At 39.9% G+C, this 15,032-nt stretch overlaps 1 protein-coding gene across 7 annotated transcripts in view; it reads left to right on the top strand.

Annotated features, from left to right (window-relative positions):
- RPS6KA3 (ribosomal protein S6 kinase A3) overlaps positions 1-8,682 on the top strand; it is a 116,857-nt gene extending 108,175 nt beyond the window's left edge. For all 7 annotated transcript variants that reach the window (XM_059158694.1, XM_059158695.1, XM_059158692.1 and 4 more), the window contains 2 exons: positions 2,341-2,481; positions 3,350-8,682. In XM_059158694.1, coding sequence (XP_059014677.1) covers positions 2,341-2,481; positions 3,350-3,472 — 264 coding nt within the window. In that variant the 3' untranslated portion in view covers positions 3,473-8,682. The remainder of the gene's footprint in view (positions 1-2,340; positions 2,482-3,349) is intronic.
- The last annotated feature ends 6,350 nt before the right edge of the window (positions 8,683-15,032 follow it).

Genomic DNA, 15,032 nt, shown 5'->3' with positions numbered 1-15,032 from the left:
AATCCATTTTCCTCCACACTTAGTGAGGGTAAGCTCTCTAAAGTACAAACCTGACTGTGTCATTCCCTTGCTTTAAATAATTTCTTACCTCCATACAAAGACCAGATTTGCTAATGTAGTTTACAGGGGCCTTCATGGTCTAGTCCCTTCTCACCTTCCCATTTATCTGCTGCCATGTTCTACTTGTTTTTATTACAGCCTCACTGCACTCCTTTCAGTTCCTTAATTGTGACACGTTCTCATCCCTGACGGATTTCCTCTAATCACACTCCGCTCTAGCTCCCTGAATTGCTCTGTTTCCTTCCCCCTTCTCTATAATCTATCTACAATTCATCCTTCAGGTCTCACATTCCTCTAAAGAAGTCACTTCTAAGCCACCCCATCCTGTTCAGGTCAGGTGTCTCTTTGTGCTCCTCTAGCTATATGTCTTTATTCATCCCATCAAAGACTTTTAACTGTTTGCTTTGTAATTGATTGTTTCTCCCTCACTGGGCTGAAAGCTTCATGAGGTCAGAGTTCATTTCTATCTTGTTCACTACTGAATACCCAATGTCTAGCAGAATACTTGGCCTTTAATAGATACTCAAATAGATATATTTTTAATGAAAAACAAGTGGTAGATGGCTCTTTTAAGTCACAACTGTTCTTATTCTGGAGAGTATAAAACTATCTAGCAGTTAGATGGATCTGTATTCCATGCATAGGAAAGCATTTGGATAGATAGAAGGCATTTTCTCTGGAAGAATGGTATTTTGGGAGTTCTTGTTCTTTTGCTTCTCTGTATTTCTTTATTTTTTTTAGTAATGCCTGTGCAATGCCCATGAAGTGGGGAAAATAAAAATAACTCTAATCTGGGGCACCTGGCTGACTCCGTTGGTGGAGCATGTGACTCTTGATCTTGGGGTTGTAAGTTCAAACCCCACGTTGGGTGTGGAGCCTACTTAAAAAAAATAACTCTAATCTTTTGGAGGGGGCATTTGGAGCTCTCCAATTAAATTCCTATTATTGGACAGTTATGTTCTGCTTTTCATTATTACCAGCAGCACAAAAAAGTCTTAAGCTGAAAATTATTTAGAAATAAAACTACAGGGGCACCTGGGTAGCTCAGTGGTTAAGCCTCTGCCTTCAGCTCAGGTCATGATCTCAGGGTCCTGGTATCGAGCCCCGCATTGGGCTCTCTGCTTAGCGGGGAGCCTGCTTCCCCCCCCCCACCGCCTGCCTCTCTGACTACTTGTGATCTCTGTAAAATAAATAAATAAAATCTTTAAAAAAAAATAAAAGAAATTGGGGCACCTGGGTGGCTCAGTGGGTTAAGCCGCTGCCTTCGGCTCGGGTCATGATCTCAGGGTCCTGGGATCGAGTCCCGCATCGGGCTCTCTGCTCGGCAGGGAGCCTGCTTCCTCCTCTCTTTCTGCCTGCTTGTGATCTCTCTCTCTGTCAAATAAATAAATAAAAAATCTTAAAAAATAAAAATAAATAAAAATTAAAAAAATAAAAGAAATAAAACTACAAAAGTATAGAAAAGTCAGAATATCTCAGTGAATAAAAGAGCCAAAGTACTTAAAGATACATAAATGTGGTAAATTTACTCTTTGGTAATGTACCAAAGTTACTGTTACTCAGGGAAGAGAAAACAGAGACTTGGGTTTTTTGCCTTTTTTTTTTTTTTTTTTAAAGCAATTGCCATGTTGGGGGCACTGAGGTGGCTCAGGCAGTTAAGCATCCAATTCTTGATTTTGCCTCAGGTCATGATCTCAGAGTCATGGGATTGAGCCCCATGTTGGGGAGTCTGCTTGAGATTCTCTCCCTCTCCCACTGTCCCTTGCCCTGCTCATGCTCACTTCTGTTCTCTCTCTGTCGCTTTCTTTTTTTATAAAGATAGAGTTATTTATTTGTTTGTTTGTTTGTTTGTTTATTTATTCATCTGACAGAGAGAGAGAGATCACAAGCAGGTAGAGAGGCAGGCGCAGAGAGAGAGAGAGAGAGAGAGAGATGAAAGCAGGCCCCCTGCTGAGCAAAGAGCCTGATGAGGGACTCAATCCCAGGACCCTGAGCTGACTCTGACTCATGAGCTGAGTCGAAGGCAGAGGCTTAACCCACTGAGCCACCCAGGCACCCTCTCTGTCACTTTCTTTAAAGTAAATCTTAAAAAAAAAAAAAAAGAAAAGAAAAGAAAAAAGAAATGTTATATTGACCAAATTGCTTTGAACCCCAAGGTTTGATGCCAGGAAAAAAATAGTGTCATAGAAGCTAAAGAAGAATGCTGACCAGTATCAAGTGCTATAGAAAAACAAACAAAAGTTTAAATTTGTTGTATTACTCCTCTTCTTCCCATTACAGGACCTGGTGTCAAAGATGCTTCATGTGGATCCTCATCAGAGACTGACTGCTGCCCTTGTGCTCAGACATCCTTGGATTGTCCACTGGGACCAACTGCCACAGTACCAACTGAACAGACAGGATGCACCCCATCTAGTCAAGGTGAGCTGCCCCATTCAGGCACTGCTTTCTGCATGACTTCCAGGAAACTGTGAGCCAACCCTGTCCATGCCCACAGCACCTTTTTCTTTTGCTCAGTCTGCATCCATTTCTAAAGTGAGATTCTCTTAAAATGAGCGGTTTGGAAAAGAGAAAGTCAAAGCATGCCAAAATATAATAAAACCAGTGTAAGAATGACTTCTGAGTTTATCTGTCACATAGGCTTATGGATTTCCTATTTTTTGTTTATACATTTCTTTCTTATGCAAAACCCAGAGCAAATTCTTTGAGGTTGTCAGCAGTGGCAAAACAAGTTCCAGAAGAGCATGTTTTGCTGCCCCTGGTATTAAAGAATTGCAAAGAGGGGCGCCTGGGTGGCTCAGTGGTTAGGCCGCTGCCTTCGGCTCAGGTCGTGATCTCAGGGTCCTGGGATCGAGTCCCGCATCGGGCTCTCTGCTCAGCGGGGAGCCTGCTTCTGCCTCTCTCTCTCTCTCTGCCTGCCTCTCTGCCTACTTGTGATTTCTCTCTGTCAAATAAATAAATAAAAATCTTTAAAAAAAAAAAAAAAAAAGAAAGAATTGCAAAGAAACAAAAAGTTGAATAGTCCTGAGTAAAGTGAGGGCTGCTTATTATAAGCCCATCCCTGTCCCTTCTCATCCATAAGTTCAGGCTCCCGTATTTGCCTCTTTTAGTTAAATCAGAGGGTTTGACCAGTATGGTTATTTTCATTATAAGCCCAATTAAATCTATCTAAATTTTCATATGAAGAAATTATATAGGGGGGAATATCTGTATTTCGTATTCTACGTACTCGTATTCTACGTACGTACCCATTGTCATTTGTGTTGTGACCTCTCTTTCCTATTTTCAGGGTGCTATGGCAGCTACATATTCTGCTTTAAACCGTAATCAGTCGCCAGTTTTGGAACCAGTAGGCCGCTCTACTCTTGCTCAGCGGAGAGGTATTAAAAAAATCACCTCTACAGCTCTGTGAAGTGACCTCAGTGAGATATTTGGTACCATGGTGTAAGCTGATAGCACAAGTTCTGGCGACAGGTAGCACATATCTGAGAGACACCTGCAAGCACACACTGTCCCAGCTGGTACCCATAATGCTGCTGCTCCTCCTGCTGCTCCTGCTTCCGTCTCTTCTCGCTTTAAATGATTGTTAGCAAGTTAGATTTTCCTGGAGCTTCGGATGAAATGAAAATGGAAACATGATGAAGACATATTCACTGAATCAACAAGAATAATGAACATACGAATACCACCTAAAAATACACTGAATAAAGTACTCTACACCATATAGCATTATTTTTATAGGAAATATTTCATGTCCCTGAAATATTCTTTGTTAGTTATAGGGATGGACAGTTTATGTTAAGCACTTAGCTTAAACAATCCGTTTCTATTAGCACTGTATCCCTTGTGCCATCCAACATTTTGTATGTTTTTGTAAACAGTTCATATACAGTACATTTCTGTACTGCTTTCTTTAATGTATACATGCTTTGTTTAACTTGGAATCTATTATTATTAATCAATTGACTATTAAATCTGGTTAAATAGTTCACCTGGATTAACAGTATTGTTGGACAGCCCTAAAAATGGCCAGATTGTGGAACAGCTGTTGAATGTAATACTTCCAAAATGTACATATATTTCCCCATGTCTGTTTCACTGGTTCGTTCATTTGTTTGTTTCTTAAAGTCAGGTGCTTTGTCAGACTAACCTAGAGAGCTGTTATGGTAGAGAAAGTTATCACGTGTGTGTGGCATGACATCAAGAGTACACCTATGAAGTTAGTCCATATACGTTGCAACTCCTTAGGGTCCTTTTTTCCTTAATCAAGGAGGTAGTTCTTGCACTTTTGATCTTGAATAGTATCCATATTTAGTATTTGGCATATAATTTGGGATTTTGCCAATATACATCAAAGGCCTTTAAGAGTTCTGGTGAAGAGATTGGCGAAGGAAAATTTAACAACAGGTCATTCAAGTCCCATTAGATCTTTCACATTTAAATAGATCAAATTGCAGAATTTAGCATATGAATAACAGGATACCTGTTCTTGTATCCCTGCAAGAAAAGTGAAAAGTATGCTTTTTGGGAAAAAGGTAAATCATAATGAGTTCTATCCCATTACGATGCTCTATATTAAACACTAATTTGAATGTAATAAAGGCCGCCAGCCTCTCTATGAAATTGGATTTAAACTTTCTTATTTGAGGGAATAAAACATTCTTGATCAAACAGTATTTGTTCTCACCTGAAATTATAGCTCAAGTAGGCTAAGTGAATGTTCATCATTGAGTGTTTTCTGAATTCCTTCTGATGACTTACAGCCATATAATGCTTCCTTTAATTTCAGAAATGATCAGCTTTCATAGTGGTTACTGGGTCTGCTTAGATTACAGTATTCGTTATCTACATCTAATTTCGGTAGTTTCCACAATTTGATTAAAGAAACTTTTGTATCCATTATTACCTGTATTTTGGTTAAGCTACCTAGCGTACATCAATATGTAATGTGAAAAACAAAAACTAGGAAAAGTGATTTAGCTTAACCTCATCAAGAATGTGCCCAGCCATGTACCGAGCCATTTACATCAGAAGTCTTTTTACCTGCTCAAAGCTTTAAATCTTTTGAGTACAAAGCCAAGAAAGTGTAGTTTAGTTAAATGTCTTGGAAGCCACTTACTATTACTTTAAGTTCTCCTCTACACAGCTAAAGAGAAAGGGAAAATCTGTAACATTCATTTTGCTTAAGTGACACAAAATGATTATTGCATAGAAATCAAATGTAAGTTTATCTTCTAAATTTAAAAAATGTACAGTAAGAGGGATTCAGAAGATCTAGATGGAGAAAGTTTTTTAAAATTCTTGAGTATATAAATGCTGACTATCAAAAACTGCTTCCCATTGCCCAGAAAATTTTTTTTCTTTCTTTCTCTCTCTCTCTATTCAGTGTTTCAAACCAAACCCATCCCAAATTCTTGTTGCTTTTAAAATGTTAGTGTAACTCTAGGCAAAAAAAAAAAAAAAAGACATTTTCAAATTTTGGACACCAATGCTATTCCATAAGTGCTTAGGTGTGTTGTCCATCGTAGTCTTAGAACCAGAAGTAAATGTGTAAGTCCTTATAAATTATCTAGTTTGACATTCTCATATTGCATGTAAAGTAACTAAGAACCAAAACAAAGACTAGAATCCTTAACTTCTTACTCAGGTTTTTTCCCCCTCATAACACCATGCTACCTTTCCTTCATATTATCACCCAACCAGGAGCAGAGTTGTTAAAAAAAAAAAAAAAAGCATTTCTTGGGACATTACTCCACTGGTAGATGAATGGCAAGTTTATTGCTTTCAAAGATAATGCCTTCTTTGCCTACTTCAACTGCCAGTTTTATTGGAGAAAAGCAAGTCATGTGTTCACAAAACTGAAGACTTTCGCCTAAAATGCAGTTCATGAGCTTGATTTATTTCATCTGTGATCCTGGTGTTCCTATTGCCTTTGATTTACAGCAGACAGCTCTAAATGTAATGCTTGCCCTGGGTTTACTTTTCCATTAATTACTGAGTCCAGTTCCTCTGGGCCCTTAACCAGTTAGTTCTCCTAGTTACCAGGGCTTCTCCCAGAAGGTTTTGGTTTAGTCTTAAAGATTATTTCAGTGTGAAAGAAGGAACTAAACCATCAGGCCACTTTTACAAACTTCCTCTTAGCCTATAATCCAAAATAATATCTAGAATGGTAGAGTGCATTTAACTTTTCCAAGCATATGCTGAAAAATATGGATTACGCTACCACGTGTTTTGTATCTTCCCTTTCAAGTGATGATGTTAAGGTAAGTTTTTGTCCTTTTAATTTTTTATGTAAGTCATTTCAACTCCTTCTAATTTATAGAGATATCTTTTTTCCTAAGTACAGTAGACCTTTAACTTCCATTTATTCACAAGCAACCCTAAAAGTCCAAAAATATAATATTTTGACAAGGCACAGAATCAAGATGCTGCAAGGCTGATGTGTGGGGAAAAGTCACTTAGGGTCTGGAGGGGGTGTGGTGTTGTACACAGTAGAGATTCACATTTCACATGTGGTAGGCTGCAAAGTATGGGTTTGGATCAACCATTTCCCACCTAATTTTAAGAAGTGGGGACATTATGAGAGGTTGGGCTGGCCTGTTTGCTGTGCCCTGCACCCTCAGCCCAGGAAAGATTTGAAGAGGGAGAAGGGTGCAAAGGCTTCATGAGTAAGAGAATGGATTGGGTTGGAAAGGGACTGGGGTGGGTCCAGCCTGGGATGAGAGCAGAAAAACATCCAAGATTTGGGAGCCTTTGTACAGATGTACTTAATCACCCTGGAAGTCAGCAATACATATCTCAACATGGCTTTGATAGTCTCTACTTCCTGGCCTTTATAAATGACTGAAAAATACTCGGTTTGCTTTACCGTATTTTATAGATAAAATTCTCATGGTAGTATCGAGGATTTATGAGATTTGTGAAGGCATTAGGACAGGTATCTCAGGAATGTAAAGAGTTAGAAAAGGTCTGTTTTCTGTGCTTAAGAAATATATTGGGTTCCATGGTTGACCCTTGGTACTTAAACCAAGAGGTTCCAATCTAGTCAGAGTTCTGTCTCTCTGAAAGGTCCAGCTCCATGTGACTCACACTAGATGTATACATTGAGTTTTATTTAATTCACAGATAAGTTAACCTAACTCATTATTTATATTTCAATTAGTGAAAATAGTCCTCTTTTCGCCTCCAGATTGCTTACATTTTGCTGGTTTTCCCCAAGTGACCATTGGTGGAGACCAATTAAAGAAGGAATGAAATTTGCTTTCTTGGGACTGTGGTATTCTACAGAGCCACGCTTAACCACTTTTTCTAGTGAAGAATCTACAGAATGATAATACCTAAATATGGATGGCCAAGAAGAATTTTTATCTACAGTGTGCTTTATGTACTTCTGACACTGCTGTATTTTGTGTGGTCAAGTGACTTGTAACTGGTTCCAGTGTGACTGAGTGTTCTCAATTCTAGTAATGAAGTCAAGTTAATTTTCTTAAGCATTGTATTACTATCGGTCTCACATTTACCACTTTGATTCTAGTCTTTTAACTGTTCATACAGGGCATAGCAAGGGTTGGGATGAGAGTCTACTTCCTACCTCTTAAGGCACTTTCCTCATTATTTTGCCATATAACCTTGAAGTGCATGATAAGCTGTTTAAATGTCCATGACTTCTCCCAGAGCAACTAGCAAAGTATATGACATTGAATAGAGATTAGTGAAAAGGAAAATTTAGAGACTTAAGTTCAGAGATGCAGACCTCAAGAAAACCTCTTCCAGAGCACATACCATTTGAGTACAATGTGTGTAAACACATGTGAGAGGAGAGTCTCCGTAATAGTCTAAGTAGATTAGTTCAATATCTAATGGAAGTGAAAATCTTTACTCCTAGTATCACTATAGTACTGAATGAGCTGTATACTGAGTTTTTCAAACAAGTATGTAAAGTAGAACTTTTAAATACAAAGCAAGGGCATAAGGATAAAGGTTTTGGTTTGTGTATCTCTAGTTTATCATCTAAAGCTTTTTTTTTTTTAATTGCCATTCCTTAGCATCCTTAATAATTATGGGCGATGAGTTTTTAATTCTTAAAATTATGTACATGTATTAGGTTTATCTTAACTCTTACCCAAGCAAAAGGGAAGATATACACCTAAGGGATGTAATTATTTTGCATTTTTGGCCTTGGGTGGGAATGGGGTGGGCAACTACTTAAAACAGTTTTTAAAAAAGAAAAAAAATCACAAATATTTTTCTACTATTATACCTGATCTTACTTTATACTAGTTTCTCTCTAGTAAGGCATGCTGGAAGCCCAAGTTACCGTATCATGAGTTCCTATGTATTGTACCTTTTATTGGTGGTTAAATCACATCAGATACTTGGCACTGCTGCCATAATTATGAAATGCTTGTAAAGGATTAATTATCACTGAATACTTTAAATTGTTTTACTTAAGAGTTTAATCTGGGAAGTTTTCAAATCATACTGTTAATGCGTAATCTAAGCTCTTTCAGATGTATCCATGAATAATCCTGGAACAATATTGCTTGTATTCCTGTCACAGAACAGGTTTTGTAATCTTTAAAAGAAATGAAAATTTATATAATAAAGTTTCAAATAAATGCATGTATGTCATTTATCAGGTTATTTCAGTTATATGATAATCCTTCATAATTGCAAATTCTATCCAAAGTATAAATTTTTTTCCAAAGTATAAATTTATCAAACTGGATTGATAGAACTTAAAACAAGAACATTTCTGAGTTAATAAGAAGTGCAAGATAATTTTTGTATGCAAAGTCTTGGTTAGCCCAAAGAGTCACATCAGGCACATGAATCATAGATCTTAACCCAATACCAAATGTGATTAATGATTCAAAGGATACAGAGCGATCACCAGGCACAGGTGAAATAATCTGTTCTTCAAGAAGTCTGAAATCATCAGACTTAGCTCGAAAATACCCTTTCTCTTCCTCATTACTGTACACTTTGGACTCAGAATTAAAGGACAATTTTCTTCTGAGCAATCTGGAAACATTGCTCAAACAAGGGGAGTTACTTGGTTTTGCAACCTCCCCTTTTTATACCTCATTGATTACACAAATTATGAACCTCCATTCTCCAGCCAACCATGCTTCATCAGTCCATAAATTCCATGTTTTACAATAAGCCATCTCTAGAGACAAAATGTATCTTGCTAAAAGCATTTTATTTTATTTTTTTTAAAGATGTTAGTTATTTATTTGACAGACAGAGATCACAAGCAGGCAGAGAGGCAGGCAGAGAGAGAGGAAGGGAAGCAGGCTCCCCGCTGAGCAGAGAGCCTGGATCCCAGGACCCTGGGATCATGACCTGAACTGAAGCAGAAGTTTCAACCCACTGAGCCACCCAGGTGCCCCTAAAAGCATTTTATTTTTTTTATTTTTTTTTTTAAGATTTTATGTATTTGACAGAGAGAAATCACAAGTAGATGGAGAGGCAGGCAGAGAGAGAGAGGGAAGCAGGCTCCCTGCTGAGCAGAGAGCCCGATGCGGGACTTGATCCCAGGACCCTGAGATCATGACCTGAGCCGAAGGCAGTGGCTTAACCCACTGAGCAACCCAGGTGCCCCTAAAAGCATTTTAGACATAAGAACTTTTTGTTTTCTTTCTGCTAATATCATTGGCATATTTAAGGAAATTTGATTGAGGTCATTGATTTCTGGTAGGGAGGGAATGGGTTATAGTCCTACAGTTAGCCCTTACCTTCCCCATTGACATTCTTAGTGATTTTATATTATGATGGTGTATTTATTCATCATTTCAGGCTGCCATAACAAAATACCACAGACTGGGTGGCTTCTGTTGAAGCCAACAGAAACTTATTTTCTCATACTTCTGGAGTCTGGAAGTCAATTAGGGTTGGGTTCTTCTGAGGCCTCTTCCCTTGACTTGCAGATGGCCACCCTCTTGCTGCCTCTTCAAGTAGTCACTCTGCCCCTTCTGTCTCTTCCTCTTACAGGGATATAAGTCATATTGCATTAGGGCCTCACCCTTAACAGCTTTGTCTTAACTACAATTCAGGCCAAAACAGTTTGGGGACTATCCACATGGATTAATTTGGCTATTCAGGTTAAGATGGAGAGCTTCAAGGTCTACTTGGTATTTACAGAGGCAACGTAGGACTGTTACTGTGCTTGTTTTCTGCTGCTGTAACAAATCACCACAAACTTGGCAATTCAGAACAACACATTTATTCTCACAGTTCTGTAGGTGAGAAGAAGAAGACCCAATATGGGTCTCACTGGACTAAGACCAAGGTGTTGGACAGGCTGAATTCCTTTCTGAAAGTTCTAGGAGATAATTGTTTCCTTGCCTTTTCCAGTTTCTGAAGGCTAGCTGCATTCCTTGGGTCATGGCCACCCTCTTCCATCTTCAAAACTAGCAACGGTGGGTAGAGTCCTTGTCACACGAATCTGACTCCTCTCTTCAACCTTTTCTTCCACTCTTAAAGACTCATGTGATTGGCCCACTCAGGTAATCCAGGAAACTCTCCACATCTCTAGGCTAACTAACTAGCAACATTAGTTGCATCTGCAATCTTAATTCTTTCTGCCACATAGGATAATAATATTCACAGGGTCCAGGGATTAGGACATGAACATTCTTGGGGTCCATTAGCCAGCCTACCATGGTTATCTAAAAAAACATCTAACTCCTCAGACAAGCCAACATGAAGGAGCAATTTTTGCCATGATCACTCTTCTGCAGCTTTGAAGATCCAGATACTGAATTTTGTTAATCCACCCTAAATTGATAGAATTGATTGACTTTAGAAAAATTAGGTAAAGGAAGTGCAGGATGCTATAGAAATATATAGCAGAGTTGCCTAAGGGTCAGGGCAGGGTAGGACTTCTAAGAAAACAATGATTATGCTGCAACCTAAAAGGGGAAGGAAGGGTAGAGAACAGAATGTACAGAGAGAGTTAGAGGCACTCAAGAAAATAAATCATGAAACTGTGGAAAGGGCCAAGATGCCCTTCAACAGATGAATGGGTAAAGAAGATGTGGTCCATATATACAAATGGAATATTACTCAGCTGTCAGAAAGGATGAATACCCAGCTTTTTTATCAACATGGACGAGACTGAAGGAGATTAAGCTGAGTGAAATAAGTCAAGCAGAGAAAGTCAACTATCATATGGTTTCACTTACTTGTGGTGTATAAGGAATAGCATGGAGGACATCAGGAGAAGGAAAGGAAAAGTGAATTGGGGGAAATTGGGGGGGGGGACAAAGCATGAGAGACTGTGGACTCTGAGAAACAAACTGAAGGTTTTGGAAAGGAGGGGGTGGGGGGATGAGTGAGCCTGGTGGTGGGCATTAAGGAGGGCACGTATTGCATGGAGCACTGGTGCATAAACAATGAATCTTGGAACTCTGAAAAAAGTAAAATTAAGATGTTAAAAAAAAAAGAGTAAATCCAATACTGCATAAGAAACTTGAGCACACGGGCGCCTGGGTGGCTCAGTGGGTTAAGCCGCTGCCTTCGGCTCAGGTCATGATCTCAGAGTCCTGGGATCGAGTCCCACATCGGGCTCCCTGTTCAGCAGAGAGCCTGCTTCCCTCTCTCTCTCTCTCTCTGCCTGCCTCTCCATCTACTTGTGATTTCTCTCTGTCAAATAAATAATAAATAAAATCTTTAAAAAAAAAAAAAGAAACTTGAGCACATGTTTAAAACCAGTAGAACAAATATAAAATTGAAATATTAAAAAAATAATAAAAAAAATAACTTAACAGCCACCTGACACATACTTGAGACAGGTAGAGTCATCGTCCCTCAGGAACTTAACTGCCTCAATGTGAATGCTTTGCTAAAGGCAAAAGACAACCTTAGCTTGACATTAACCAGACTTCCAAGATCCTTCCAAAAATCCCTTTGGAAACTTCCTTTTCTCTACCCATCCCCATCAAGATATATGTTAGCAATCATCCTCCCAACATATGGCCCACTGATATACTTTTAAAGGGTCTCATGACTAAGGTTTTACTAGATAGTGGTAAATGACCTTTTCCTAACAACAGCTACCCCATCAAGGTCCTGGAAACCTTGTTGACTTAACGCTATCTTTAACCCCCTCCCAACTTGAAATTATATAATTAGCCATTCCTCACAACCCCAGTGCAGCTCTTTCTGCCCACAGGTCCTGTTCCCATGCTTTAATAAAATCGCCCTTTTTGTACTGAAGACATCTCAAGAATTTTTCCTTGACCACTCATTCCTGAACCCCAACATTTCACATCATGCTAAGCATGCTCCTGTTCCAGGCCTTTGTGCTCTGCCCGGTAGTCATTTCCCTCAGATGTCCCCATGACTCACCTCTTTCCAAATGATTCTGATGGTCAGTCAAATGTGAGAACCATCCTATGATAGACAAATGAAGCCTGATTTTTTTTTTCCTTTGGGGTTTTATACTGAGTAATTGGCAGAGACTTTTGGTTGTTTTTTTTTTTTTAAAGATTTTATTTATTTATTTGACAGAGAACACAAGTAGGCAGAGAGAGAGAGAGAAGCAGGCTCTGCATTGAGCAGAGATCCCGATGCAGGTCTCGATCCCAGGACCCTGGGATCATGACCTGGGCTGAAGGCAGAGGCTTTAACCCGCTGAGCTACCCAGGTGCCCTGAGACTTTTGGTTTTTAAATATTTGAACTTCAGACACTTGGGGTCTGACTTGCCAGGTGCTAGGCAAAACTGCTAAACAATGAATGTATTATATCGATTTAATTCCCACAATAACCCAATATGATATGTAATATTCCTATACCCAATTTATAGCTGAGGTAACTGAGACTTATAAATAGATTAAGTAACTTGTCCATAGTTATAGAGTAATAAGTTGCTGCAGAGCTGAATTTGAGCCCAGCTCTCTCTAACTTCAAAGTCCAAGGTCATAATCATTTGGCCTCAAAGCAAAATTCAAATAAATTTCATAGATGTCCTTCATTCTCAATTGTGAATATTACAAGTTACTACAAATGGAAAAAGAAACCCAGAACTTTAAGTCCCCATCATCTTTCAGTCTCTAAGAAATGCCTGTCATTGGTTTCTCATCCTCAGCTATTTTAGTGTTTTGGTCTGGATGATGCTTTGTTTGCAGGTGGGTGGGTTTGTACTGTGCACTGTATAATGTTTACCAGCATCCCTGGCCTCTGTCCACTAGGTGCCAGCAGCAGCATCCTTCTTTCCCAGATGTGACAACTAGAAATATCTCCAGAGACTGTCAGATATCTCTGGTATAAAATCACTATTTTCAACAATAGTACTTTATTTCTCTGCCACTTAGGTATGTCCATTTCCTTGGAAAGATAATGCTGACACCCTAATATTTTCAGAAAAGTGATTTATTTAAAATAAGTTTACTGGGGCACATGGGTAGCTCAGTGGGTTAAGCGTCTGTCTTCGCTCAGGTCATGATCTTGGGATCCTGGGATGGGCATTGGGCTCCCTGCTCAGTGGGAAGCCTGCTTGCTTCTTCCTTTCCCTCTGCTTGCTGCTCCTCCTGTTTATGCTCTCTCTCAAATAAATAAATAAAATCTAAAAAAAAAGACAAACCAAAAAATAAAGTTTACTTAAAAGTGAAGCTGTATGTCCTGTATAGTCAGCTGTATAAGTTGACTGGGATTGCTATAACAAAATACCAAAAACTGAGTGGCTTAAACAGTAAAAATTTATTTTCTCACAGTGTCAGAGGCTGTAAGTCTGAGATCAAGAGGTCTGCAGTGTTGGGTTCTTGTAAGGATTCTCTCTTTGGCTTGTAAAGGCTGACACCTTGTTAACACGGTGTTCCCCTCTGTGCCTGCGTCTTAACCTCCTCTTCCTCTTCTCATAAAGACACCAGTCAATATTGCATTCCGGCCCACCGTAATGAACTCTTTTCGACTTAATTACTTCTAAAGGCCTTACTTTTTTTTTTTTTTTTCATTCTTAAATGACTTTTTTTATTTATTTGAGAGAGAGAGAGAGTGAGCACATGAGAGGGGTCGGGGAGAGAGAAAAGCAGACTCCCAGCTGAGCAGGGAGCCCTAAGCAGGGCTCCATCCCAGACCGTGGGGTCAAGACCTGCGCCAAAGGTGCCCCTAAAGACTCTATTTCTAAATACAGTCACATTCTTAGATGTTAGGGGTCAAGAATTCAATGTATTAATTTTGGGAGGGCACAGTTCAGCCCATAACACCGAGTTTATGTCTTTTCCCCTCTTTCCCTCCTGGTGTATATACTGAGCATCTACTATTTGTGAGACATTCTGCTAACTGATGGTAATAGCAAGCAGCAGATGTAGCCTTTATTATAAAGTAATAACAAATGTCATGCAAATATTATGCCTTGGTAATGGAGATCACCGGAGAGGCTTGTCCTTCTGCTCAGTCTCCCGACCACGTCGGGCGGGTGAAAGGGACTAGTTAAAACGAGCTGTGAGGGGCGCCTGGGTGGCTCAGTGGTTAGAGCCTCTGCCTTTGGCTCAGGGCATGATCCCAGGGTCCTGGGGGCTCTCTGCTCCGCGGGGAACCTGCTTCCTCCTTTCTCTGCCTGCCTCTCTGCCTACTTGTGATTTCTCTCTGTCAAATAAATAAAATCTTAAAAAAAACAAAAACAAAAAACAAAAAACGAGCTGTGAGATTAATGAGTCAGCAGCAGCGCAAACCCCAAGACGCGGCTTGTCAAAAAGCAGCAGAGAGGTCTGATGTCAGCCAGCAGCGGGCGCCACCTGAATCCGTCCCTTATTGTGATGCCTAGGCCCCGCCCACTCCCCTGACTCCTGCTCCTCCTGGCTCACGGTCCCGTCCCCCGCCCGTTCCAGCAAACTACTGTGAACGCTTCAAAAGCGCGTCACCACCTCTCTAACAATGGAGGGCGGGGGGAGGGGGCGGGTGTCAGTTGCCCACGCCTGCGCCGTAGGGCCCGGGAGGGGTGGGCGGGCCAGCCGCCGTTCGGAGG

This window comes from Mustela lutreola, chromosome X, assembly GCF_030435805.1.
Source record: "Mustela lutreola isolate mMusLut2 chromosome X, mMusLut2.pri, whole genome shotgun sequence".
NCBI classification, from domain to species: Eukaryota; Metazoa; Chordata; class Mammalia; order Carnivora; family Mustelidae; genus Mustela; species Mustela lutreola.
The sequence above is the reverse complement of the archived record's forward strand: the minus strand, read 5'-3'. Positions and strand labels throughout refer to the sequence as shown.